We start from the raw sequence: 25,085 nt of genomic DNA, 5'->3' as shown, positions 1-25,085 counted from the left end.
ATCGCAATCGTATATCTATTGCCGATAGCCCGTCAAAAAGTGCGGCCAGTAGCTTTTGTGTGTTAGATGAGCCAGTTCCCTTGTTGGATCAAGTTGTCTACAATTTCTCGTGCTCTCCATGATCGCGTCACTGCGCATCTCTCCATATAATATGAAAAAAGGTCCGCATTTTATTACTGGCGTTATATAAGCATCGGCGTGCCCAAGAAGTGTTGTGTTCCCAACAATCGGGGGAAAGCACGACGCAAAATGCTAGGTGCATGCGTTCAGCTTTCCCTGCCATAATCGTCTGTGCTCTTAGTGGATACGCTGTATGTACCACAAGATCTCATTACATCTGAGTACTACAGTGCGACTATTGTCAAATACATTTTAATTAGGGTTCACCCGAACGCTCTTTAAAAATATGTTGTTAGCAGAGCATTTAACCACTACGAAAGAATTACTTCTAGCGAAATTATTAGCGTGTGTCGAGCAGACATATGTTGCTCACATGCAGGTAAGATCCTTTACGCACGAACACACGGTACCAGAGTGAGAATGAACGTTACTTGACGTAGAAGCATGTTTAGACCAAATACAGAAGATAAATGTTTTGCAAAGGCATCAGCAGTGTTCGAGACATCGCCATTTTCATCGTCAATACACAGATCTTGAGCGCTCTTTTTTCAACAGTAAGAGCACACGCAGCTCCAAAATAGTTTCGTTTACCTCTCTTGCTGGCTTCAGCACGTTCAAGGTGGATGAAGTGATGATGGTTACAATAAAATTGCAAAGGTAATGACAGCGCCTAAATTCAAGCTTCTACATATCTAGGCCTCATTTGCCTCGCTTTTCTGTGTGTGCGGTCTTTCAGGTTTATTGTCATTTATAGTTCTTCACAAAAGCAGTGAAGAATTTTGAGCCGTTTTGTAGGTAGGAATATGGGCAAGTTTAATGGCCTGCGTAAACCAAAGAAATCAACGTCAGCTGTCACATCTACTAACGACCAGTACAAGTTTTGAAGATAGTGGTACAAGCCGAGGCAAAAGTTCACGCTGCGCTTTGTGTTCTTTAGGTAACGGAGACTGCGTTTGCGAGCTACCAGAGTTAATGGAAATCTTAAGTAGGGGTCAAACTTATAATAATAATAATAATAATAATAATAATAATAATAATAATAATAATAATAATAATAATAATAATAATAATAATAATAATAATAATAATAATAATTAACGTAATCATATCCGTGTTCTTCTACTTCATCTTCAGAAGCCTTACCCTGTCAGGAGTTGCCGTCCGCAAGTCCCTCTTAAGTTTGAGCGATACGAACACATTTCTCTGTATGCATGAGTATGCGTTCGTATCCTCCAAGGAATCCTTAAAAAGGAAGGAATTCGTTTGGAGCAACGCGGCGTGCAATTCCAGCGAGCCCTTTGCTTCCGTGGATTAGATTACATTGCAGGATATTAAAGCGGAACACACGAACAGAACCACTTTACTGCCCTGGTCACCATTTAACGAAGCAGACTTCTCGAGATAACGTCGAAGATTTTGAACGGCATATTTATGGAAAAAAAAGTAGAGGCACACTGAGAAATAGGGTGCAGGCCTCCATTAATTTCGCCTATTACCATCGCCCACACATAGCATGCTCAAGGAATGAAGATAGCAACGTATTTCGATCGCAAAAAACTGTATTTTAAACTCATGTAACGATACTACTTTCACAGAAATACGCCGAAAAAAATAGAAAAAGTTACGAAAAAAAAGTGCACCCACTCCTGGCAAGCGGCACCACAGTTTCGTTGCACTATCGTCGCGGGATAGCGATACGGCGACTAGCTCGCAGCGGTTGCTGGGGGCGCCCTCGCCAAGCCTTGCGCAAGGCGGCCATCCCGTGAACGCAGTGCAGCCGGCAATGCGTTCCCATACGTCTGGTGGGGCCATCGCGCCTGTGATCCGAGTGCACTTTGATGTCGCTGGTCACGTGGTCAGCAGAGAACGCACGGCCAGCGACTCAACTTGTTTAAGCGCAGCTGAGGAGGCGGTAAGGCCGCCCGCAGAGCTTGGGGCAGCTGTGCCGCTGCAGCTTTGACGAGGTGCAGCCGAGCAGACGCCAGCCACACGTGCGGCGACGCAGGAGACGACGGGCGACTCCTGTCGGGATTGTCGCACTGCCGTCTGCTCTGTTCGGGGCGAACCTGATGGAAGAAGGGAAAAGATGCAATTGTGTGTGACTCAGCCACGAAGAAAGCCGATGTCCTCTTTCCCAAACAAAAATTAAATGAAATGTTACCGCAGGTGAACGTATACTCCATCGAGGTAAACCACGTTTTAGTGGTTTGACCTTGTGTGAAGCTGCTAATGGTGTTATGCGCAATTAACCGAATATACTTCGAAGTCGCTATCATCCTTTCAATCTCTTCAGAACATTTATCTTTTACAGATCTAATAAGAAGGTTTGTCTATATAAAGGAGCTGTCCCAAAGGAATAGTTATGTGCTGACGAAGCTTTCGAGAGCGTAACTGTAGAAGACACGGGGCTTGCAATGCAGAACACAAGCATACGCGAACATGGATCAGCACGTATACTATTCGAATTACTTCAACCACTCTATTACCGAACGGTAAACGGTGAAATAAAACGCTATGTCTAATGCTTTCTGCGATATGTATAGCGTATTTGCAATGGAAGAGAAATAAGCGTTGTAGAGCTTTGCGGACATGGAAACTCAGTTGTTGGAAGCACGCAAGGTGGAGAAAGGCTCATGAACAAGAAAATTGTCATCCACCTGGAATTTTGAATTTTTTTTTCAGAATTCAAGAATTCAAGAAAAGGGGAAGCGAAATAAAGATTTGCTTTCTGAAATCTCGTTTTCACTGTTTTTTTAAAGTTCAACTGTAATATGATGCTTTAAAGCAGACAATTCACCGTTTTTCAGAAACCAAACTTCTGAGCTTATGAAAAATTCGTCCTACTCCGGAGAGATCGACCTCCTGACGAACGCCTTTCATTGGCGGTCTTTCTACCGTCTAAGTTAACGCGGAAGTTAGCACATCGCAGCATGAAGGTGAATTATTGGACATCTCAAAGCACGTGGAGACTGACCACGGGAAATCAGTTCTACTGAAGCGCGCAAGGTGGAGGAAGGTTCATGAAAGGGAAAATTGTAATCCACCCTAGTCCATGTGTTTCGATTTGTCGATTGATTAGCCTACATGATGCGTGCACTTAAGCTGGACTCCTGGTTATCTAAGATGGTGGAAAGACCACCCCGAAAAGGCGTTCGTACTCGCTTTGATCCGCGAACGTGAACGAATTTTTCTTGAATTGCGCAGGTTTCTTTTATAGGCAGCACATCTGGACACGTAGCAGCTAGCGTCCCAAGCGGCTGCCTGGCGAAGCTTGCGCGTTTTCTGTAGCACGAACGGGTTTCTCACGATTATCTGAAGGTACAGGGCAAATATTGGCAAAGGCGGGTGACAGAGACGTTCTAGAAAACAAGCCACACGAGAGAAATGCAGTGATTAGGCTGTGGAAATCTGGAATTTTGTTGCCACAGGGGTTAAAAATTCAGCTTTGGAAGGTTATGGAAATGACGAAACGTATGGCTCGATTTTCGAGGCACAAACTGTCACTGTAATAAAACTGGAGCAGCTGTCGATATAGTCGGGAAATTGGGATACTACTACTACTACTACTACTACTACTACTACTAATAATAATAATAATAATAATAATAATAATAAAAATTAGCGTTTTTATATCCACTGCAGGACGAAGGCCGCTCCCTGCGATCTCCAATTACCCCTGTCCTGCGCCAATCGCTTCCAACTAGCGCCCGCGAATTTCCTAATTTCATCGCTCCACCTAGTCTTTTGCCGTCCTCTACTGCTCTTCCCTTGTCTTGCTACCCATTCTGTAACCCTAGTGGTACAACGGTTATCTAACCGGTGGATTACAAGACCTGCCCAGCTCCATTTTTTTTCTCTTGGTGTCAATTAGAATATCATCTATGCCCGTTTGCTCGCTGATCCAAACCACTCTCTTTCTGTCTCTTAACGTTATGCCGAGAAAGCTTCGTTCCATCGCTCTTTGCGCGGTCCTTAACTTGTTCTCAAGCTTCTTTGTCAGTCTCCAAGTATCTGCCCCATATGTCCGCACTAGTAAAATGCACTGATTCTACACCTTCCTTTTCAATGTAGTATAAATTGTATGTTGTCCGAAAACATCTTTTGATTGTTGCCTGGCTCAACTCTCCGCAGTCACCGTAGCGCTGTTCTCGAAAGCAATTTTGGAAACACAGTTGCGCAACTTCCCATGGTACCTTCTTAATCCAAAGTTTATCATTGTTGCACCGTCGGAAGCAGAGGCCGACCGGTTTAATCGGACGGTCCTATCGCTGCATGTGAAGCGGGTAACGCTTCCGTTCCACGGTATTTATTTTTTTCGGCCAGGCACGACTTAGTTCTACAATCTCCCACCAGAGGACGGAAACAAAAACTCAAACCTTAGTTTCGATTATTTTTTTACAGTGTTTCTGTCGAAATATTGTTATAAAATATTGCTTTGAAAAAGACGTAGCAATCTGTTGCACATTTAATAATTATTCGCGTTCATAGTAAGAGTGTATTCCTTCGACAACATACGTAGGTACATACATGCGTCTTTGTGCTACGTATGTAAACAAATAAAGACAATGAAAAGCCACTTTGCCATTTCATGTGCGAAATGCACCTAAAACGAAGACTGTACGTGGCCCACCCACTGGGAGCAAGCAACACACGTTGCTCGAACGCTGCTTATGCAGGCCTCTATAATTGCTGCAGAGAAGTGAAATAGCAAACGGGGGCCCAATAAAGTAAATCTATTCCAATGTGTTTTTATTCCAATCTCCTGACGTCATATTTACGTAACCGTCGACGTAAGCATTGTTCGGTGACCTATGGCGTTGTTTACAGAGGTCAATGGAAAGCTCTCGTAGTTATAGGAGGTCACTTTGGTTTGCTTCTGAAGCGAATACCATTGCCTACCATGACACATTTTTCTTGTCTAATTAGCGGACTAGAGGCGAGGAGTACGTAGAAGTGCAGAGCGTTTCAGTGGGGGCGAGTTACCACAATGAAAGTATACAACCGGACGAGGTGGCAGAGCCGGCGTCGCCGATTGGCCCGCTTCGTTTTGCTTAGCTTTCGCTTTGTGGTAGAAGAGCGTGGGAACATGGTACGGAAGGGTAAAAATGCCACTAAAACGAACCCTAAAGATAACAAAGGTGGTAGAACAATGTCGCGCACCCGTGAAAAAAAGCATGCGGATTACAGGGTTGCCAACAAAACGGAATTTCTTCGTAATTAAGACGCGTAAACGGAAACTAATGAGTGCGCTAGAAAGCTCGTAGTGCCAAGTTCGGACTGCCGTCTTTAATTTCATTCTGGATTCACGGGCGCAGGATAAAATAAGTTTTATCGGCAATCGCTTTTCCGTATAACTTTAGTCACCTGTGTGGGTGCCGAAAGGACTCGAAAGCATCATCTGCCACGCAAGATATCTTATTATTCACTTGTAAATCCATTCCCCACTGCAGCTCCGAGCATCCCAGTGCCTAGGCTATCGGCGGGCGGCCCTCATTTGTTCATTTAGGAACGGGGGAGTCTCTAGCTATTCCGGAAAAGATTTCATTTTTTTTTACGTCACCTTGAAGCGGTGAATTCTTGTGGTTTTGTGACATTGCGTGAACAGCAGGCGAAGTGGGCACAGCTCAAGCACATTTGACTAATAGCGGACGGCTGATGGCAAGAAAGGCCCAGAATCTGAAATTTTTCTTTCATTCGGTCTAATCAATCATAATGCGTCATATGAATTGAACAGTTTTCCTGACCTCACGTGACAGACAAACGAAGTGGTGGGGGTCCGAAAAAATTGCGACCAATCGTGGAGGCCTGATTGCAGAAATGGAATAGAATAATTTGGAATAGTTTTGGATTAGAACGACAGAAAGCTGAGCTAGTTGGTACGGATTCATTCAGTTTTGGGTTATTGCGCCCCCGGATCTTTGGGTAGGTCAGGACCAACTGAAGCGAAGGGAAGCAAAATGTAAGAAAACCCATTAGTGCTAAGCATTCCTTTCACAAAAGCATTCATCGCATTTCACTGCCTCTTAGAGGAACCATACATTGTTGTACTTAAATTTTAGTAATTTGCCATTTCATTTGAAGAACAACCGCATCAAACCGACGTACTGTAAAAATAGCCTTGCTTAAAAAAGCGCGGTTAAGATCAACCTTCGTTCAAAATATTTCATTTGAAATACAATTAGGCTTGTTTGTATAAAAAATAAGCCTTTTCGACACCGAAACCGACAAAAAAGCCCTCGCTCGCCGAAATGGCGCAGACCTTAAATCACTGAGAAAGAACTCGCTTGATCTTTCGGCAAAATCTGAGAGCTTAGGCATCACCCGGGCACAATTGAAATATCGCAGGCGTGGTTTGGCATTGGCGGCCACTTGCAGTCTCTAATACAAAAAAAAAAAAACGCAGACAATTGCCAGCCAATCGTTCCCAACACTGCTATGATAGCAATGGTGTTACTCATTTAGGATCAAAGTAGCCAAGTTGAAACTTCGTTGCGGCTGGGTTTTAAACGGGAGATACAGTGTAATTTGGTGTTGAATACTTTATTTTCCAAACGACCTCGACGCTTCGAGCGGTACGGAGTGTGAGTCATGCCTCAGATTTCCATCGGCATCAAGATGTATACATCTGCACGAGGGGCTGGCCACTCAGCTGAGTTTCTGCATTTGTCTCAAGACTAATGAACGGGAAAATCAGTTGCGCAATATTTAGTATGCGTCCTAAGAGACCCAAATAACCCTGTGTGGCGTTCTCCTGGGTGGCGTGTTTTCCGCCACTTTCTACTGTCTTGAGTGCGCCCACAGGATACGCTGTGCATGTGGCTGTTGACATCGGGAACCCGATGTCAGCCAAGGCACATCGCCTAGGCTGAGAAACACGTTTGGGGTTCCTTTATCCCTTCGTTCTACAGTCGGGTGGCAAATAACTTTGCTTTTCCTTCGCTCCTTTAAGGACACTATGACAGTGACTCGTAGCTTCCACAAGGTGATACTTTTTCTGTAATACCATGCGTGACCACCATATCGTCTAGCGACTACTCTCACGGAATACTACAGATTGCGAGGCAAAAGTGGCTACAGCGACTTTGGGCTTTCGCGTATTATATTCACGGCGGACCGACAACGCACTGCAACCCATTTTCTCCACGGCTTCATGCTTAAGTTGGCGTGCTTGTTTGTTTTCTTTTCGAAATATTTACATATCAGTTGTAGGCTTATGGTATTTCTAAAATAAATATAAGTTATGGGGTTTTACGTGACAAAACAACAATCTGATTATGAGGCACGCCCTAGTGAAGTACTCCGGAAATTTGGACCTCGTGGGTTTCTCTAACGCGCACCTAAATCCAAGTACACAGGTGTTTTCCAATTTCGCCCCCGTCGAAATTCATCCGCCGTGGCCGGGATTCAATCCCGCAACCTCATGCTTACCAGCCCAACACCGTAGCCACTAAGCAATTACGGCGAGTGTGTCGTACTGCTATTTCTCATCCTGCATGTTTTTATCTATAACACGAACTTTCTCACATCTATTACTCCTCTTATATTGTGCCTTTTTCGTGGTAGCTGTATATGGGTCAGGTGTACACAGAGAAGTGAAACAGTAAAGAGGCCTGCAGCCTGTTGCTTTCATTCTCGTCTATGAATTCACGACGAGTTACCAGTGGTGCTGTCCGCTTTATGACTCAATACATGCAGCCTTTAGAAATACATCCTTTATATATTACTCAGCTACAAAGATCTTGTATCTTCTTTTTCAAAGATTTCAAGTGTTCAGTGACTTAAAGAAAAGACCCATTATGCGAACCAGAAATTTGCTCTTCACAGTCCGTATATTTATACATTATCTCTATATCTCCTAACAGCTTTGACTGTAAGGCCAAATTGCCCAGAACTGGGTGCTAGCGAACCGGCTACATGCCCCTCTACAAGCTACGACATCGGTATTTGACGAAACTGCAACAATCTCTTCTCTGAACGTATATTTAACGTTGAAAGATTACGCTACATGATTATCTCAAACCGGCCTAGGCATTAGTTCATCGTGACACCTTGGCTTACGCGAGCATATATGCGACTTAGTCACGGTGTCTCTTACGAGATAAGATGGCGTAAATGCAATACTAATAAAAGAGGCTGCACATTGACTGCAGTGTTTTAGCTGGACTGGTGTTTGGCTTACCTCACACGTAGCCTCCAAATGCAGCTGCTTGGTCTAGCCACGCTGTACGTGTCGCCGTTGCTCTCAGCCTTGATGGCGTTCAGCATCGTCGACGCGCACGGCAGCGTGTCACGTGGGTAGATGCGTAACCTGCAACCCCAGACGTCGAGGCGGCACTCGGCAGAAGGCACGTGGTCGAACTCGACGAACGGGCCACTCATGGTCGCGGCAGCTTCAGCTCCACGCGTGCTCGCATCCCGCGCACTGCGTTGACAATACATGACAACAATGAACACTGCTGTTGAACTGCATGTTCGTCAAGCAAGTCCTCGAGGAACGCTGCAGCTCGAATCACGAAACGTGTCCTGCTTTATTCTAAGTAAACAGTGCGTTCCGAATTGAAACACTAAGGACGTCATCACCCATCCGGGAAGCAGGAAAAATTGTGCTGAATACAGATAGTAAGGTTGGTTCTGGAAATCCAACTGCCATGTATTAAGATATACCGTAATTTATTCTAATTCATCCTAACCATACCAAAAATGTTTTATAGATTGCCAAAAAATTCTTTTGCGTGTTCCAACAATTGCTATTTTACCGTGTATGTAAAACTTCATTTTAAGCCGCGACCGAAAAGTGCTCAAGAAGCGGTATGGAGGGTTCGCATTTTTTTATCCGATTTTATTTATTCAGGCACGACTTCCTTCTAACTAATAAACAAAAGTACAAAAAATAAAAAAAATTGTCCTAACACAATACTTCCCAGGTGCAGTATGATTACTACCTCATGCAGCACTCGCTTTACTGTCAGTTTTTCCTGCCTTAGTTTCAAGCACTTTTGTTGTGTGTTGAATTTTGGCATTATCTTCATAAACGGGCAGAAACCTGAACTTCACTCTTTGATACCCCGCTTTTCTCTATGTGACTTAGTGTGGTGTCGGGAAAGGCGCCCTTTGGGACAAAAAAATGCCTCAATGTACGTTTTTTTATTTATTTATTTCCCTTTTTTCCCGTTACGGAAATTTTATGGCACCAGAGAGCGGCATGGTATATACACAGGAGCTCCAATTAAGCACGTACCCAAAAATGTTGTAGTTGTTCTCGTGGCTATTATTATTATTATTATTATTATTATTATTATTATTATTATTATTATTATTATTATTATTATTATTATTATTATTATTGTATGCAACCGTGCTAATTTCTTGGCCCATACGCTGGAACCCTTCCTGAAGCGACTCTGTCTAACGAAGTAATGTCATTTAGCTGTGAGTAGAGTTGAAATCAGCGGGGAAACCAAAACTACGAATGAACGAATGAATAAATAAAAATTATAGGCGCTATATTCACGCGTATATGATACAAACATCCCAATTTGCGGACGTGTTTTCTTTGGCGCATATCGTGTTCTCTCCTGCTCCAGGCTTTTTGTAAAAGAATAGCAATTATTGCCCTTTTGGCGGGCTTTATCTTCCTTATGCCAGTCTAGGGCCGATATGAAACATTGCCGAATCCGCAGAAGTCCATTCGATGCCCTTAATCGTATCTCCATGGTCGGCCTTGGGACGTGAGGATTAAGCGATGAAATTCGTTGTATTTACGGCATATTGTATTTACGGCATGTTGTATTTAGGCTACCTACGCAGAAACTTTTACGCCGTTCCTGCATCTTTAAAACTGACGCTTTACAAAACACTCGTTCGATCAAAATTAGAGTATGCCTCGGCCATCGGGGATCCCCCTCAAGTATCACTAACCCTCTCCCTCGAGGCCATTCAGAACCGCGCGTGCCGCTTTATTCTATCTAATTACTCTCGTCATGCTAGCGTAACACTCATGAAGCAAACCCTTAACATACCCGGACTTTCAGTACGTCGTGCATACAGTCGCCTCTGCCTTTTCCACAAGATTTAAAACAACCAGGTATTAAAACCAAAACTTCTTACTCGTCCTTCCTACTTTTCATCCCGCAGCGATCACCTTCATAAAGTTTTCGTGCCATCTTGTCGCACGAACGCGTACTATTACTCTTTTTTACCTCGCACCTGCAATGACTGGAACCACCTCCCCGCATCGGTCGCTACTATTATAGACTCATCGGGGTTCAAGACTGCTGTTCTCGATGCCATCTAACAAATGTTTTATTCATTCATCTGCATTTTTTTTCTATGTATATGTACCACTCCTTTCTGTAGCGCCTACGGGCCTTGAAAGTATTTAAAATAAATAAATAAATAAATATAGCGGAATACCACCGACTGAATGAGTGAGCTCACATGTTTGCTTGAAGCGTAAACGAGTTGAAAAACTATTTCAAATGCGTTTATAAAAAGGTTTTGCACAAAGTTTACGAATTCTAGACTCTGCAGCAAAAGGATTTCTTCCTTTTTAGTATGCTGGTCCTGTTAGCACGGGTACCTGAAACGGATAAATGTGACTTGTGAATCTATAGCTTATCTTAAGTTATTCCAGAAGTTACGATTGGTTTACGTTAGTCCAACTCACAAATTAGCGGTGTTTCAAAGAGCGGTCGGTAAAATATGCTCTTTATCTGCTTTATGTTTATCACCGTTTGCGTAACTTTAACGAAGTGGGATATCGTTTCTTTTCTTTTTCTGTTTTAGAGTTGTAATTGATTTTCCTGAATTTACCATTGACAACTTAATTGAAGAATCTTCCTCAAATTCCTCAGATTCAAATGTTTTTCAATAAAATGCAACAAACATTAAATTCGGTATATTGCATGCAAACCAAAATATATTCTCCGTTCCATTGAATTTCGATTGCTTCTCATCTAGTTCAACTTACACGAACGGAATGGAGGATTTCAGCAGGGACAATAGCGTAGACACCTCGAATTATATAAACCAAGGTAACATGAAGCAGCTACGCATCGTCGTGAAGTTTGCGAGGCATATGACGTTTTGCCAGCGGCAATGCATCGAGGATAAATGGAATTCTGCGCTTTCACGTGCCATAATTCCGATCTGATTATAAGGCACGCCGCAGTGCAAGAAACTACAGATCTACAGATTATTTGTACAGTCTACAGATTAAATTCAACAACCTGGAGATCTTTATCGAGTGCCCAATGCACAGTACAGGGGCGTTTTTGCATTTCGCCCCCACTGAAATTCGGCTGCCGCGTCCGGGATTTGATTCCACTACCTCGTGCTTAGAAGCACAATACCAAAGTCAATAAGCAACCACGGCTGGTTCAAGCGCAGAGGATTGCACGCACGTCAAAGTTACGGTTAATAAGCAATAGACGTGTCAAAAGCACATCCATTCGTGGAAGTTCCATACTCTTCCTCCGAAATTGACCACGATCAACGCATAGTTGCAGATGCTGTATAACCGCACATAGATGTGTCGGCTAATTATGCGGGAGACTAATTTAAAGGGACATATAATCAATTCGCTTAATAATCACCTGGGCAATTCAACATTGCGCTTCTCTGGAATATGAACGCAAGTGTGCAATGGGTGCGGGTGCCGACGCACTTCATTGCTTTAACTATCATAAATGTTCCAATATTCAGCGTACTGTTATGAAAATGAATTCGTTCCAACCGTAGAAAAACCGTCTGTTAGCTAAACGTGTTTTATCGTGTACAATCTCACCCATCGATCGTCCTATTACGCAATACCAGCTGAGTAATGCGCTACATGGCCGATTGCTATATCACAGGTATTCCTGATTTGTTCTACTCTGTACTACTCAACACGTTACACGCTGTCTTTCTTTTCTTTGCGAGCCAAACACCCCGTCAATGGAAGTTTCACAACAGTACAGAAATAAAATAAAATTTGTCTGTCGACTGAGGATGTTCGCAGCGGTCCTGATATTTGATATAGAAAACACCGAATTGACCGTTACCTCTTTGTTAGTAGGCGCACGGTGAACCTCGAGGTTACCACCGTCTGGTGCCAGGCTCCTTGCGCGGTTCCTGATACTGGCATGGTCTTGCACTGAGCCACGGTGTGCTTGACGCCCATGTCAACGTGCGGGTTCCACTCGGCCCTCGGGAACAGCCTGCTGGGATGTCCTGTGAGCCTGCCGCAAGTGCGTTCATCGACCTTGTACCATGGCTTGAGCACAAGGTTCCGATTGTCGGGGAGGGCATCCTCGATGGCCAAGTTACTAAACGCGTAGGACACGTCATCCTTGGCCGCATCTGGAAGTGCGGCGAGTGCAATCGAGGAAGGCGTCTTGCGGGATGGCGTCTCTTCCGAGATGATTGACAGGCTGCCTTGGAGGAGACGGTGAATTTCGATGCCGCCAGGTACACCGACCCCCATGACAGGTAGTTGGACGATGCAGTTCCCTTCTGCGATGGTTCTAAGTGCGTCCGCCACGATTAGCTGCGTGTTCGAAAGCGCATGAGAGATTCTCCTTCGTCGCGTGGACCTCGCGTGCCAGCGCGCGAGTGCGCGGCCTCCGTGTCGTTCTTCTTTTTCCTCACTTCCATTTCTAAACCTTGTGTATAGCGAGTTATGTCGCTTTGCTAATATGCTCTGCTTTGGCCCACACGCGAGCTCTAGCCGTGAGTGAAATAAGCTGAAATAAGAGTTTTTAAAATCGGCAGCCAGTAAAAAAAAACGGGGGGGGGGGGGGGGCGACACAATGGCGCGCATGTTGACTATTCTGATTTCCGTATTGAGAGACATGTAAAACGCTGATATTCTTTTATGAGACAGCTGCTGTACATATTTTGGGTAATATTTGTTGCATTTAATAGATAATGTTACAGACTATCTAGTTCGGCAAGCACAATATCAAATTACGGCTGTGCATATTTCTCAAAATCTTTCATAAGAACGGGTAAGTCGAAAAAATATACACATGCAAATTTTACACATCTGCAATTCTAAAGCGAAAACAGACAACGCACTTGTATCATATGCATCTTTTAGAGCACATAAAGCGGGCAAACGGGATATATGAAATAATAGTCTACGTGAAATCGTTACAATGTTTACAAGTATCTTGCGAAACATATAATAAATATAGTAGTACAGTTTAGAAACATGTGTAATAGATCACGTTTATTTGCTCTAGGCGTACTATCAGGAGTACTTTAGTGATTGGAAATATTATTTTTCCTTGCTGAATTACAGAGTTGTAAACATGGCGCTTGGCGTTCTTGCATTTTGAAAATAGTGAACTTTACTATAAGAACACTGGCGGAGTAAGTAAGGAATGTGTCTACTGCACTTGATGTTACCTTTTTCTTTGAAATGCAAGAAACCGCATCGAAATTACTGTTGTGGTAGCAGAGTAAAAAGAAATCTGGCAGTTTCGCACAAGGCGAAGGATAGATTGCTATAGCAAATTATTAGGCTGCTATACGGATGGAGGATAGTACTTTTATCGGCCGTAAACTTGTAAACATTCGCGTATAAATTAAATTAACAAGGATGGTTTTATGCGCGCATAGGTAAACATGAACACATCTCACTAGATGACGGCGGACACTCGCTGTCAAAATGTTGGCGTCACGAATAGCGGCATATGCAGCGAGCCAATTGACTTTCGCGCTGTCTCTCACTTCAACGCGTACTAAACAGAGCAAGCACCGCGCACACTAAACCATCAGCCAACGGCACACCTGCGACTGTGTACCGACCGCCTGTCGCCTTCACGATAGGGCCGGCGCGACCGCGCTAATCCGTGCCATACGAAGACGCCGCCAGAGGAGAACGTGCCTTCTCCTCCATTCACCTCTCTCCCGGTGCCCTGCGCACGATGGAAGACGGTCCGCTTGCTCCCCGCCTTCCACCCTTGAAGGAGCGAGATCGAGCAAGCATCTTCGGCTCATCCTCGCACGCTCTCACTCGCACCTATAGCATGCAGCTCGCGACCACGCGGTTATCGCACCTTGACTTTATACGGAATATCATGGCGACGGTGACGGCGCAAATGTGCCTGGAAGTGTCTATATAATTGCTTTTGCAATGAAACGATCAGGGCTCCCGAGCCAAAGCTTACGCATGCCACACATACTGTTAGCAGAGGTAAAGCGCGTGCAAAGGTGCGAAATCGTCAGGGCAGCCAATTAATTCAAGATGTCAACGTGAATTCCTCCCTGTATATCTGCAGACACCGCGAAGCGCCTTCAGCCTCCACCTTCGAAGGCGTATCACCTCTTTCTAGCGACTTGTATCGTTGTATCATTCTTGTATTGTTGACTTGTATCATTCCCCGTCTAGAAGGCAAGAAGGGCCCACGTGGGCACTACGCACACATAGTTGTGCAGGGCAGCGCGCCGTACGCTTCATCATCATCATCATCATCATCATGAACATCATCGAAAATATTTATTGGTTTCTATTTACAGGGTCTTTCGTGGCAATCTGTCAGGGTCTTTTTTGACACTCTTTTTCTGGGTTTAGCAGGGGCGGCACCCTTTGTCCATGGCTCCAGCTCTTTCAGCTGCCCTGCTTGCTCGCTGCACGAGACCAATTTGGTCCTAGCAGTGGTAGCCGGCCAGCAGTGCCTGCCATTGCTCCCCACTTGTATTTAAGATATTGGGGGCTGTTGTCATATGTTGGCATTCCCGTGAGATCTGATACATTTCGGGCTCCGGGTATTCAGCTGCGCATCTGGCGTGGTTCACGTTTTACTGGGTAGACTTTGGGCAAGGTTCCTGCCTGTAGCTGGCTACAATCAGTGACCTCCGCCCTCGTGAGTGATATAAGTGGGGGGGGGGGGGAGGATATCGTATCCTGGTTCCCTTGCAGTAGTGTGCCAACAAATCCGACTATTCATTTGGAACAGAAGGTCCACTTTCGAGTGTATAGCTTTCGGGTACTCGGATTGTATACCGTTGAGCCACCCTTGGGCCCTATAACGTAAAACTATTCCAATATGTTTCTATTCCAATTTCCTGACGTCAAATTTGCGTAACCGCTGACGCAAGCATCGGGTGGTCACCCATAGGGTCGTCTAAGTAGACCAATCAAACGCTCTCCTCGTTCATAGGAGGGTACTTTTGTTTGCTTGAAAAACGAATAACATTGCCTACACTGAGCGGCTTGTCTTATCTAATTGACTGACAAGAGGCGAGGAGCACGCTCAAGTGGAGAGGGATTCGATGGGGCCGAGCCACAGCACTGAATATAGATAACTGGATGAAGAGGGTGTTCGCGACCGAATGACGACGGCCTCATTGCGACGAAGTGATGATGGAATGTCATCGATTAAATGACTAAAGAGGTGTTACAATATAATGACGACGAGTGTATGACGATGATGGCATCGATACATCTGTATGATGACGATCTTGTGAAGAAGACCGCGTGGCGAGCCTTGTTTGACGACGTTGTAAGACGACGATGGCGTGACGCTGACCGCGTGACATCAACTGTATAAGCATTGGATGACGACGATTACGTGAGATAGCTTGGCGACGACTTGGTGTGACGACGCTGATGTGAAAATGACGGCGTCACAAGCATGGCGAGGCGACCACGGCCCACATCCAGTGGCACGCACCCCTGGAAACTGCAGACTGCACAATCTCTGGGTTCGGCGCGCTTGTGCGGACGGCGCCAGCGACCCAAAACTTAGAAACGAGCTAAGCAAAACTAACACTTAAAGATAACTTGCCGATTGTTATGCCCGAACCCACGCCCTCCGCAGAGAGCGTGGGTACGGCTCATAACGCTCCTACTTACCTTTTTTTTTTATCTCACACTGTCTCCTATTACAACGTAGCTGTATGTAACTATGATGCCATAGAATTTTCGTGTCCGCATACAAAACTATCTTCATCAATGGCTCATATTCCCGTAATTAAGCAAAAAATGCAATGGCTGATAGCGCTTTGAGCCAGAGGCTACAAGCACTCAGCAAAGTGAAGCGAACAGTTTTTACATTATTTCTAATCACGCATGTAACATACACAATGGCATGTCAAAAACTGTCATTATCAATGACTCATACCCCGGTTGGCAATGGCTCATAGGCCCGTTAGCAAGCAAGCAAATTCAATGGCTAGTAGCCGCGTAAGGTAAAGGGCTACTCAATTGCGTTGGTACTATCTGTGGGGTCGATGTGGATGATTTCAATGTGTATATTTCGGAACAGAAAAGGGAGTGGTTTACCCGTTTCGTGTTGTAGGAATATTGCTTGCGATGCCACACCGATCCGGCCCAACCGACGCACCAGTGCCGTACGTGCATTAATTTGACATAATCATAGCACGTGTTTGCAGTTGAGAGTATGCAGACCAGTGTACATCACAGTGACTACAAAGCCATTGTGACCGTCGTTACTAAGTGACAATCAAATATTATTCCAGCGCAGTTGTTCTCGGAGAGAGTAGTCATTATTCGAAAATTCGAATATTTTTTAAATCTTATCGAATACTTTACGTTGACCACTGTACACTGCTGGAAAAAAGAAAAAAAACAAGTGTTTGCACTAACTGTTAAAGCGAAAATCTCGTTCTTTGAAGCTAAAGTCATGATAAAGGATTATCATGAGCGAAAATCTCCTTCTTTGAAGCTAAAGTCATGATAAAGGATTATCATGACTTTCGCGAAGAAGTAATGCCGATGTGACGCTGGTGGGGCCCGTATCTCAGAGGCCTCAGGAGTTCTCCTTGCCCACGCATAGTGGTCCCGCCATGACCCCTGCCGCCTCCATGGTGGAAGCAGCCAGTGCTGCTCCATCGCCTTCAAGGGCACTATAGACAGCAGACCAGCAGGCCGCCAAAATCACCCAAAACCCAAGGCCTGAGACACGTGTTTCGGTGCGCAACTCTTGGTTCTCCAGCGCCTCAGAGATAGCAATGCTAGTCGACGCAAAAACCCAGTGTTATCGACGCCGAACGACAAGCGCTCCCTCCAGCGCGGAAACAGGGACAAGGTCCCTATAACCACGTTAACTAAGAAAGCGATAGCTTGAAGGTTATCGCTCTTTTCTTTCAGTATTCCTCAGAACTACGTCACCGTACATCGTTCTTATCTCTTCTTCCCTCGTATTGCCATTTTTTACGTTTTAGTTTCAAAATGGATTTTATTATCCAGGGGAATACCAGGGGGCTCTTACGACACTTGGGTGACATCAAGTCCATGTTAAGTACATTCTCTCCTGTGGCATTGTGCTTATAGGAAACAAACCTAAGCGAAAAACATAAGATTCTTTTAAAAGCCTGTACGGTGCGACCGTACTCAGGCGAACCGGCTTTCGGGTGCTGTAGCCATTGTTCTGCACGGTGTTATCGCAGCTGGAGAAGCTGTCATAAACAGTCACGTAGAGGCCGTTGCTGTCGCCATATTAGCACACAATACCATCCCCATTTGTTCAATATACATTCCACCGCATTCGCTATTTACTGTAGTAGATTTACTGTAAGAGGCGCGCCATAGTGACTGTAAGAGGTGGATAAATGTTGAGCACCGGTGATTCTTTAGCGTGAACCCAATGCGCGGTGCACGGGCGTTTTTAAATTTTGCTCCCATCGGAAACTGTGTATGTCTAACTGGCAGTGATATACGTAGTAGTTGGAAGATTGAAGCATAGTGACCACCGCACTATGAAAAGAAGCACGTGCACGTGAATTTGCCTTAAAATTAATTACTCGGTGGCCTGGTATCCATATTTAGTGAACTAAACAGAAATTACGTGAATCTTATGAATCACATGTGTTCAAAGGGGCCGAATTTGTGGACTTCTCCACTGCACTGCATTCAAAACTAGAATCAGTGGCAATGATTATTCTTGTAGCTTTTATGGGGAATATTCAGAAGCTAAGACTATATAACCAAGTGTTCTGCCTAGAAAAGTGAGCGTGTAGTCTGGAAGATGAAGCTTATTCGATAGGCTAGTGTAGAGCAGCCGAGTAGAATCCTGCGACTGCCTGCTCTTCTCATGACGAAGGTTCGGTCGCTTTCTCAGGCGCTTTGAGCGGCTATAGAAAGGGCTTTCGTAAGGTTTGGTGGCGCTGGCGTGAACTGAAATCAATCCATTCTTCCAGTCACGGATGCTTGAGACATCGGGAGAATTCTGCACGTTTCTGCATTACTCATCTTTGCGTCAGGCCGGAAATTTCTATCCAAACCCCGTGTTTGCTGATGTATGGTGAGGAAACCAAGGAAGCCAAAACATTTTGGAGACGATAGGAAATGAAAGCTTCCCTTCATCAGCTTCTGACTCCATTTCACGCGTCGAGGCGGTTCAGACTCCGCGTGCTGAGAGCGAATAGCGACACGTCAGCGCAGTATGATGTTGCAACAGCAATTGACGTTGATGGCCGCACCCAAGGGTGTTTTTTGTTACATGCTGTCGTGGAAGTTATGTCGCAAAGCTGAAGTCTGACCACCACCGTCTTGGGAGGAGACAGTGAAACATTGGCTTATAGTGAAGAAAACAAATCGCTTTCTTCGCAGTCGCTGGGAGTTTACTAAGATTATTTTTCCAATGCAGATAGAGGTCAACGTGCATATCTCTGTTACTGGTCTCGCGATGAAGTCTGAGTCTCGTGACAAATTTTATTGGGGTTCGTGCATAATCACTCAGCAGAAGATAATGCTTTACTCGAGAATAGCCAGCTTTTATTTCATAAATAACCTCGCATTAAATGAAGAGCCAATTAACTTGATCTGTATGTGGACATCACCCACCATTGCAGGGCTCTAAATGTTTTAACCTCTTAATGTTTAACGTGTCTAGAGATAAGCCGGAACCATGTAGTACCAAAATGTCATAGTCTTTTTGCTCATTCTTGGCAATCATTTTACATCCTTGCGCTCCTACAAACTACATAGAAGTAAAAGCGGACAGCAAAGTTTTTCTACGTAAGCCCTACATACTAATTGCAATGAAAGCAGCCAGAAACACCTCATTATGAATATCGGACGAGTTACGGTCGCATCAGCAGAAATTTCGCTGACTTAATCTGCGATGGGAAATAAATACGAAGGTAGAATGTAACCGTTTTGTTGCACAAAACACGCTCGCTGGAAGCGCTGTAGAAAAAAAAAGGCATTTGACAGTGCAGTTTCAATATTGGCGAGGTCCAAGCTGCAGGATGGCAGGATGCATGAGCTGGGGGGGGGGGGTGCAGAAAATGATCACAAGGTATAAATGCTGGGCATAAGAGCAATCGCGCTGTGCACCCCTTTCACTACGCCACTATTCTCTTTGTTTTGGACGCTTGAAGAAATTTGCTTGAGGTAGAAAAATATTCCATACCAAAATATCCCACGCTGCTTATATGACCCCATGCTCAAAGCTTCACAAGTGTTTATTCGCCGTCAATTTTCTGCTACCTGGGTTGATCCCAAGTTGTCTTATGGAAGGGATACTTGAAGTTGTTAAGTTTGTGAAAAAAGCTGCAATACCGAAAATTTTTACCTCTTGCAGAAAAGTCCCATAGGCGATACCAATGCGCACAAAAGGCAGCAGGCTTCGTTGATAAAAGACAGACAGTTCTTACTACGAAAAGTGCAGTGACGTATTCCCTTCGTTAAGCTACTGTGAGGGAGTTGGTTTAGTTCCCTTCGATGCAGTGAACTTGTGATTTCTGACAGGACGAACAAAATCACAAGTTCCCTTCAGGTGACAAACTTTCCTATTACTTCATCGCCACTCCCACCTATCCGATCACACAGATTCAAGTGTATACGGCTGCATTGGCGCACTTCGTTTCTGTGAATGGGAACATAACTATTTGGACTGCCGCGCACGCTGGTCTTGCCAGAAACGGAGCGGCTCACGCCAGCGTCCGAGGATTTACGGTCCGGGCGCAGGCATTAGATGAGCCAGATTCCGTTGCGGCAACGGCTACATTAACTGCGCGCTATCGTCTTCCAACTTTTCACGACATCTGTAGCCGCTACCGCCTAGAAAGTTTAATATTCCCGCAGCTAATAAACAAATCCTCGCGCAGGTGCGAGGCGCTGTGGTGACAGCGCCACTCACACCTTGCCCTCTCCTTCACCTCACCGACTCCTCTCTCTACCCTTCACCTAGCTGTATATTTTGCTCCACAACCAAAGCAAATTTTAATCACATCATATGGGGGTACCCGAAGCACCCCCCACCCTTGTTCCTCCGTAAATTAATAGGCAGCGAAGAGCAGGGGGTAGCTGCCTTCCTATGCTCCTGGTGCGATATCGTGGGCTCGTTGAGAATGTTGCGAGGGGCGGCCATGCGTAGCACCCTCCCCCTTTTGTCCCTCTGCCCCTTTTCTTCCAAAAGAAAATAAATGTTTTCAGCTTCCCCTCCCCCTCCTGCCACCACCACGTCGACGTCAATGCAGTATAAGCCGCACTTAAGCGGAAGTGCAAGATATATATAAGCGGTTTAAGAGCTCTCCTTATCGATATGACGAGCATACCCAAAAGTGTGTGCCTGAAACTGGCGAGTTTTTGTGTTCCTTTGCATGTCATGAATTACAACTGAAAGAAATCCTGGATGCATGCTCCGAGCTACGCACAGGGTTACTTAAAGTGAAGTAAGAGTATCGAGCTCCCCTGCTGGCACCGTTTAACACAAGGTAAAAAAATTCTGCAGATCGCAGGCACAGTGTGAATCAATGTAAGGAAGGTTTCTGTGCTGGATGAGTTGATTGACGATAATTAGCGGTAATCTTTACGGTTAAGCGTAATTTCTTCGACGTTTAGTCCATCACAAGATGGGTGTGTTGATGTTAGACATTACCTTGCTGGCACCGGTGGTGTTTGTCTGCTTAGTGCACAGAACACGCATGGAGAGGTGTTTACTTGAGCCGTTGTTGTGCACCATATCCTTCGTGAAGGTTAGCATTGTCATTGCCTCACACAGAAAATAGCATAGTGGCAGAAGTGTTAAACTGTATTTGAATTATGCAGCGGTACCGGCAAAAACCAAAAACGGATTATGAGGCACGCCTCAGTGGCAAACTCTGAGGTAATTCTGAACCCCTAGAGTCTTCAATGTTCCTTTAAATCTGCGCTAGCGTATTTGTATATCACCTACGCGGAAATGCGGCTGCCACGGTCGGGATGGAACGCCCAATCTTGCGCAATGCCACAGGCGTACAGCTACGGAGGCGGGCGCTGCAGTGCGGATTTCACGTGCGACCGTTTCCGTAGTTTCGCCCTGACGCCACTGTACTTTATATCGGCTTTGCGTCAGTACGCCGTGTGTCATTGGACCGCTTGACATATTTGCGTGGTGTTTAGTTTTCAGAAGTAGGAGAAACCGTGCCCGACCTTGAACCTAAACTCAACAGTTTGCCCGCAACTGCTGTCGTGTGTAGTAGTAGCGCTTCCTCGCCTTCACACTTCGCATTTTCCCTCTCCCACGAACCCCCCATATATATACGTATATATGGGTACCGCGAGCGAAGAGTGTCAACGCAGTCATTCACTCATTTCGCGGCTGCGTCGGTTCTACCAATACCACCTGGAAAAAGTTAACGTCGAAACACTGCCTGATGTCTGCGACCATACCTCAACGAATGGAGCCGATCCAAATAACGCTCCTCACCTTGGCCGTCGGGATTGTCCAAACAATGTTCCCTGGCACGGGAACATTGTTTGCTTGTCATCGCAATCGTATATCTATTGCCGATAGCCCGTCAAATAGTGCACCCAGTAGCTTGTGTTTGTTAGATGAGCCAGTTCCCTTGTTGGATCAAGTTGTCTGAAATTTCTCGTGCTCTCCATAATCGCGTCACTGCGCATCTCTCCATATAATATGAATAAAGGTCCGCATTTTATTACTGGCGTTTTATAAGCATCGGCGTGCCTAAGAAGTGTTGTGTTCCCAACAATCGGGGGAAAGCACGGCGCAAAATGCTAGGTGCATGCGTTCAGCTTTCCCTGCCATAATCGTCTGTGCTCTAAGTGGATACGCTGTATATACCACAAGACCGCATTACATCTCAGCACTACAGGGCGAGTATTGTCAGATGCTTTTTAATTCGGGTTCACCCGAACGCTCTTTAAAAATATGTTGATAGCAGAGCATTTAACCACTACGAAAGAATGACTTCTAGCGAAATTATTATCGTGTGTCGAGCAGACATATGTTACTTACATTCAGGTCACATCCTTTATGCACGAACACACGGTACCAGAGTGAGAATGAAGGTTACTTGACGTAGAAGCATATTTAGACCAAGTACAGAAGATAAATGTTTTGCAAAGGCATCAGCAGTGTTCGAGACATCGCCATTTTCATCGTCAATACACACATCTTGAGCGCTCTTTTTTCAAGAGTAAGAGCACACGCAGCTCCAAAATATTTTCGTTTACCTCTCTTGCTGGCTTCAGCACGTTCAATGTGGATGAAGTGATGATTGTTACAACAAAATTGCAACTGTAATGACAGCGCCTAAATTCAAGCTTCTACACATCTAGGCCTCATTTGCCTCGCTTTTCTGCGTGTACTATCTTTCATATTTATTGTCATTTATAGTTCTTCACAAAAGCAGTGAAGAATTCTGAGCCGTTTTGTAGGTAGGAATATGCGCAAGTTTAATGACCTGCGCAAACCAAGGAAATCAACGTCAGCTGTCACATCTACATTACAAGTTTTGTAGATAATGGTACAAGCCGAGGCAGAAGATGACGCTGCGCTTTGTGTTCTTTAAATAACCGAGACTGCGTTTGTGAGCTACAAGAGTTAAAGAAAAACTTAAGCAGGGGTCAAACTTTTAATAATAATAATAATAATAATAATAATAATAATAATAATAATAATAATAATAATAATAATTCGGGTAATCATAATCCGTTTTTCTACTTCATCTTCATAACCCTTACCCCGTCAGGAGTTGCTGTCCGCAAGTTCCTCTTAAGTGTGAGCGATACGAACACATTTCTCTGTATTTATGAGAGTATGCGTTCGTATCCTCCAAGGAATCCTTAAAAAGGAAGGCTGAATCCTCGTGCCTTTAGAAGGAATTCGTTTGGAGCATCGCGGCGTGCAATTCCAGCGAGCCCTTTGCTTCCGTGGATTAGATTACATTGCAGGATATTACAGCCAAGCACACGAACAGAACCACTTGTCTGCTCTGGCCACCATGTAACGAAGCAGGCTTCTCGAGATAACGTCGAAGTTTTTTGAACGGCATTGTTATGGAAAAAAAAGTAGAAACACAGTGAGAAATAGGGTGCAGGGCTCCTTCAATTTCGCCTATTACCATCGCCCACACATCGCATGCTCAAGGAATGAAGATAGCAACGTATTTCGATCGCAAAAATCTGTATTTTAAACTCATATAACGATACTACTGTCACAAAAATACACCGAAAAATATAGAAAAAGTTACGAAAGAAAAGTGCACCCGCTCCCGGCAAGGGGCGCCACAGTTTCGTTGCACTATCGTCGCTGGATAGCGACACGGCGACTAGCTCGCAGCGGTTGCTGGGGGCGTCCTCGCCAAGCCTTGCGCAAGGTGGCCATCGCGTGAACGCAGTGGAGCCGCCAGTGCGTTCCCATACGTCTGGTGGGGCCATCGTGCCAGCGATCCGAGTGCACTTTGATGTCGCTGGTCACGTGGTCAGCAGAGAACGCACGGTCAGCTCCTCAGCTTGTTTAAGCACAGCTGAGGTGACGGTAAGGCCGCCTGCAGAGCTTGTGGCAGTAGTGCCGCTGCAGCTGTGACGAGTTGCAGCTGAGTAGACGACAGCCGCACGTGCGGCGATGCAGGAGACGACGGGCGACTCCTGTCGGGATTGTCGCACTGCCGTCTGCTCTGTTCGGGGCGAACCTGATGGAAGAAGGGAAAAGATGCGATAGTGTGTGACTCAGCCACGAAGAAAGCCGATGGCCTCTTTCCCAAACGAAAAATTAAAGCAAATGTTACCGCAGGTGAACGTATACTCCATCGAGGTAAACCACATTTTAATGGTTTGACCTTGTGTGAAGGTGCTAATGGTTTTATGCGCAATTAATCGAATATACTTCAAAGTCGCTATCATCCTTTCAAACTCTTCAGAACATTTATCTTTTACACATCTAATAAGAAGGTTTGTCTATATGAAGGAGGCCTGCCAAAGGAATAGTTATGTGCTGAAGAAGCTTTAGAGAGCGTAATTGTAGCAAAAGAGACGGGGCTTGCAATGCAGAACACCAGCATACGCGAACATGGATCAGCACGTATACTATTCGTATTACTTCAACCACTCTATTACCTAACGGTAAACGGTGAAATAAAACGCTATGTCTGCGATATGTATAACGTACTTGCAGTGGAAGTGAAATAGGCATTGTAGAGCTTTGCGGACATGGAAACTCAATTGCTGGGAGAACTCAAGGTGGAGGAAGGCTCATGAAAGAGAAGATTGTCATCCACCAGAAATTTCACTTTTTTTGTCAGAATTAAAAAAAAAAGCGGAAGTTAAATAAAAGTTAATTTTCTGAAATCTCGTTTTCACTGTTTCTTTTAGGTTCAACTGTATTAAGACACTTTAAAGGAGACCCTTCACCGTTTTTCAGAAACAAAACTTCTCAGCTTATGAAAAAATTCGACCTAGTCCGGAGAGATCGACCTCGTGACCAACGCCTTTCATTGGCGGTATTTCTACTATCTGAGTTAACGAGGAGTTAACAGATCGCAGCATGAAGGTGAATTATTGGACATCTCAAAGCACGTGGAGACTGACCTTGGGAAATCAGTTCTACTGAAGCGCGCAAGGTGGAGGAAGGTTCATTAAAGGGAAAATTGTAATCCACCCTAATCCATGTGTTTCGTTTTGTCGATTAATTAGCCTACATGCTGCGTGCGCTTAAGCTGGATTCCTGGTTATCTCAGATGGTGGAAAGACCACCTCGAAAAGGCGTTCGTACTGGCTTTGATCC

At 44.9% G+C, this 25,085-nt stretch overlaps 1 protein-coding gene and 1 long non-coding RNA gene across 2 annotated transcripts in view; both read right to left on the bottom strand.

Moving 5' to 3' along the window:
- LOC142570440 (uncharacterized) overlaps positions 1 to 25,085 on the bottom strand; it is a 91,112-nt gene that overhangs the window by 46,123 nt on the left and 19,904 nt on the right. The window lies entirely within an intron of this gene.
- Positions 1,705 to 8,538, bottom strand: LOC142570431 (uncharacterized). Its single transcript, XM_075678818.1, has 2 exons — positions 8,300 to 8,538; positions 1,705 to 2,186 (listed from the first exon to the last, which is right to left on the bottom strand). Exons 1-2 carry the CDS (start codon positions 8,497 to 8,499, stop codon positions 2,012 to 2,014), a joined length of 375 nt encoding a protein of 124 aa, XP_075534933.1. The 5' UTR covers positions 8,500 to 8,538; the 3' UTR covers positions 1,705 to 2,011.

This window comes from Dermacentor variabilis, chromosome 1 (genome assembly GCF_050947875.1).
Source record: "Dermacentor variabilis isolate Ectoservices chromosome 1, ASM5094787v1, whole genome shotgun sequence".
In the NCBI taxonomy this organism is placed as follows: domain Eukaryota; kingdom Metazoa; phylum Arthropoda; class Arachnida; order Ixodida; family Ixodidae; genus Dermacentor; species Dermacentor variabilis.
Note: the sequence above shows the minus strand (reverse complement) of the source record. Positions and strands in the feature narration are given on the sequence as shown.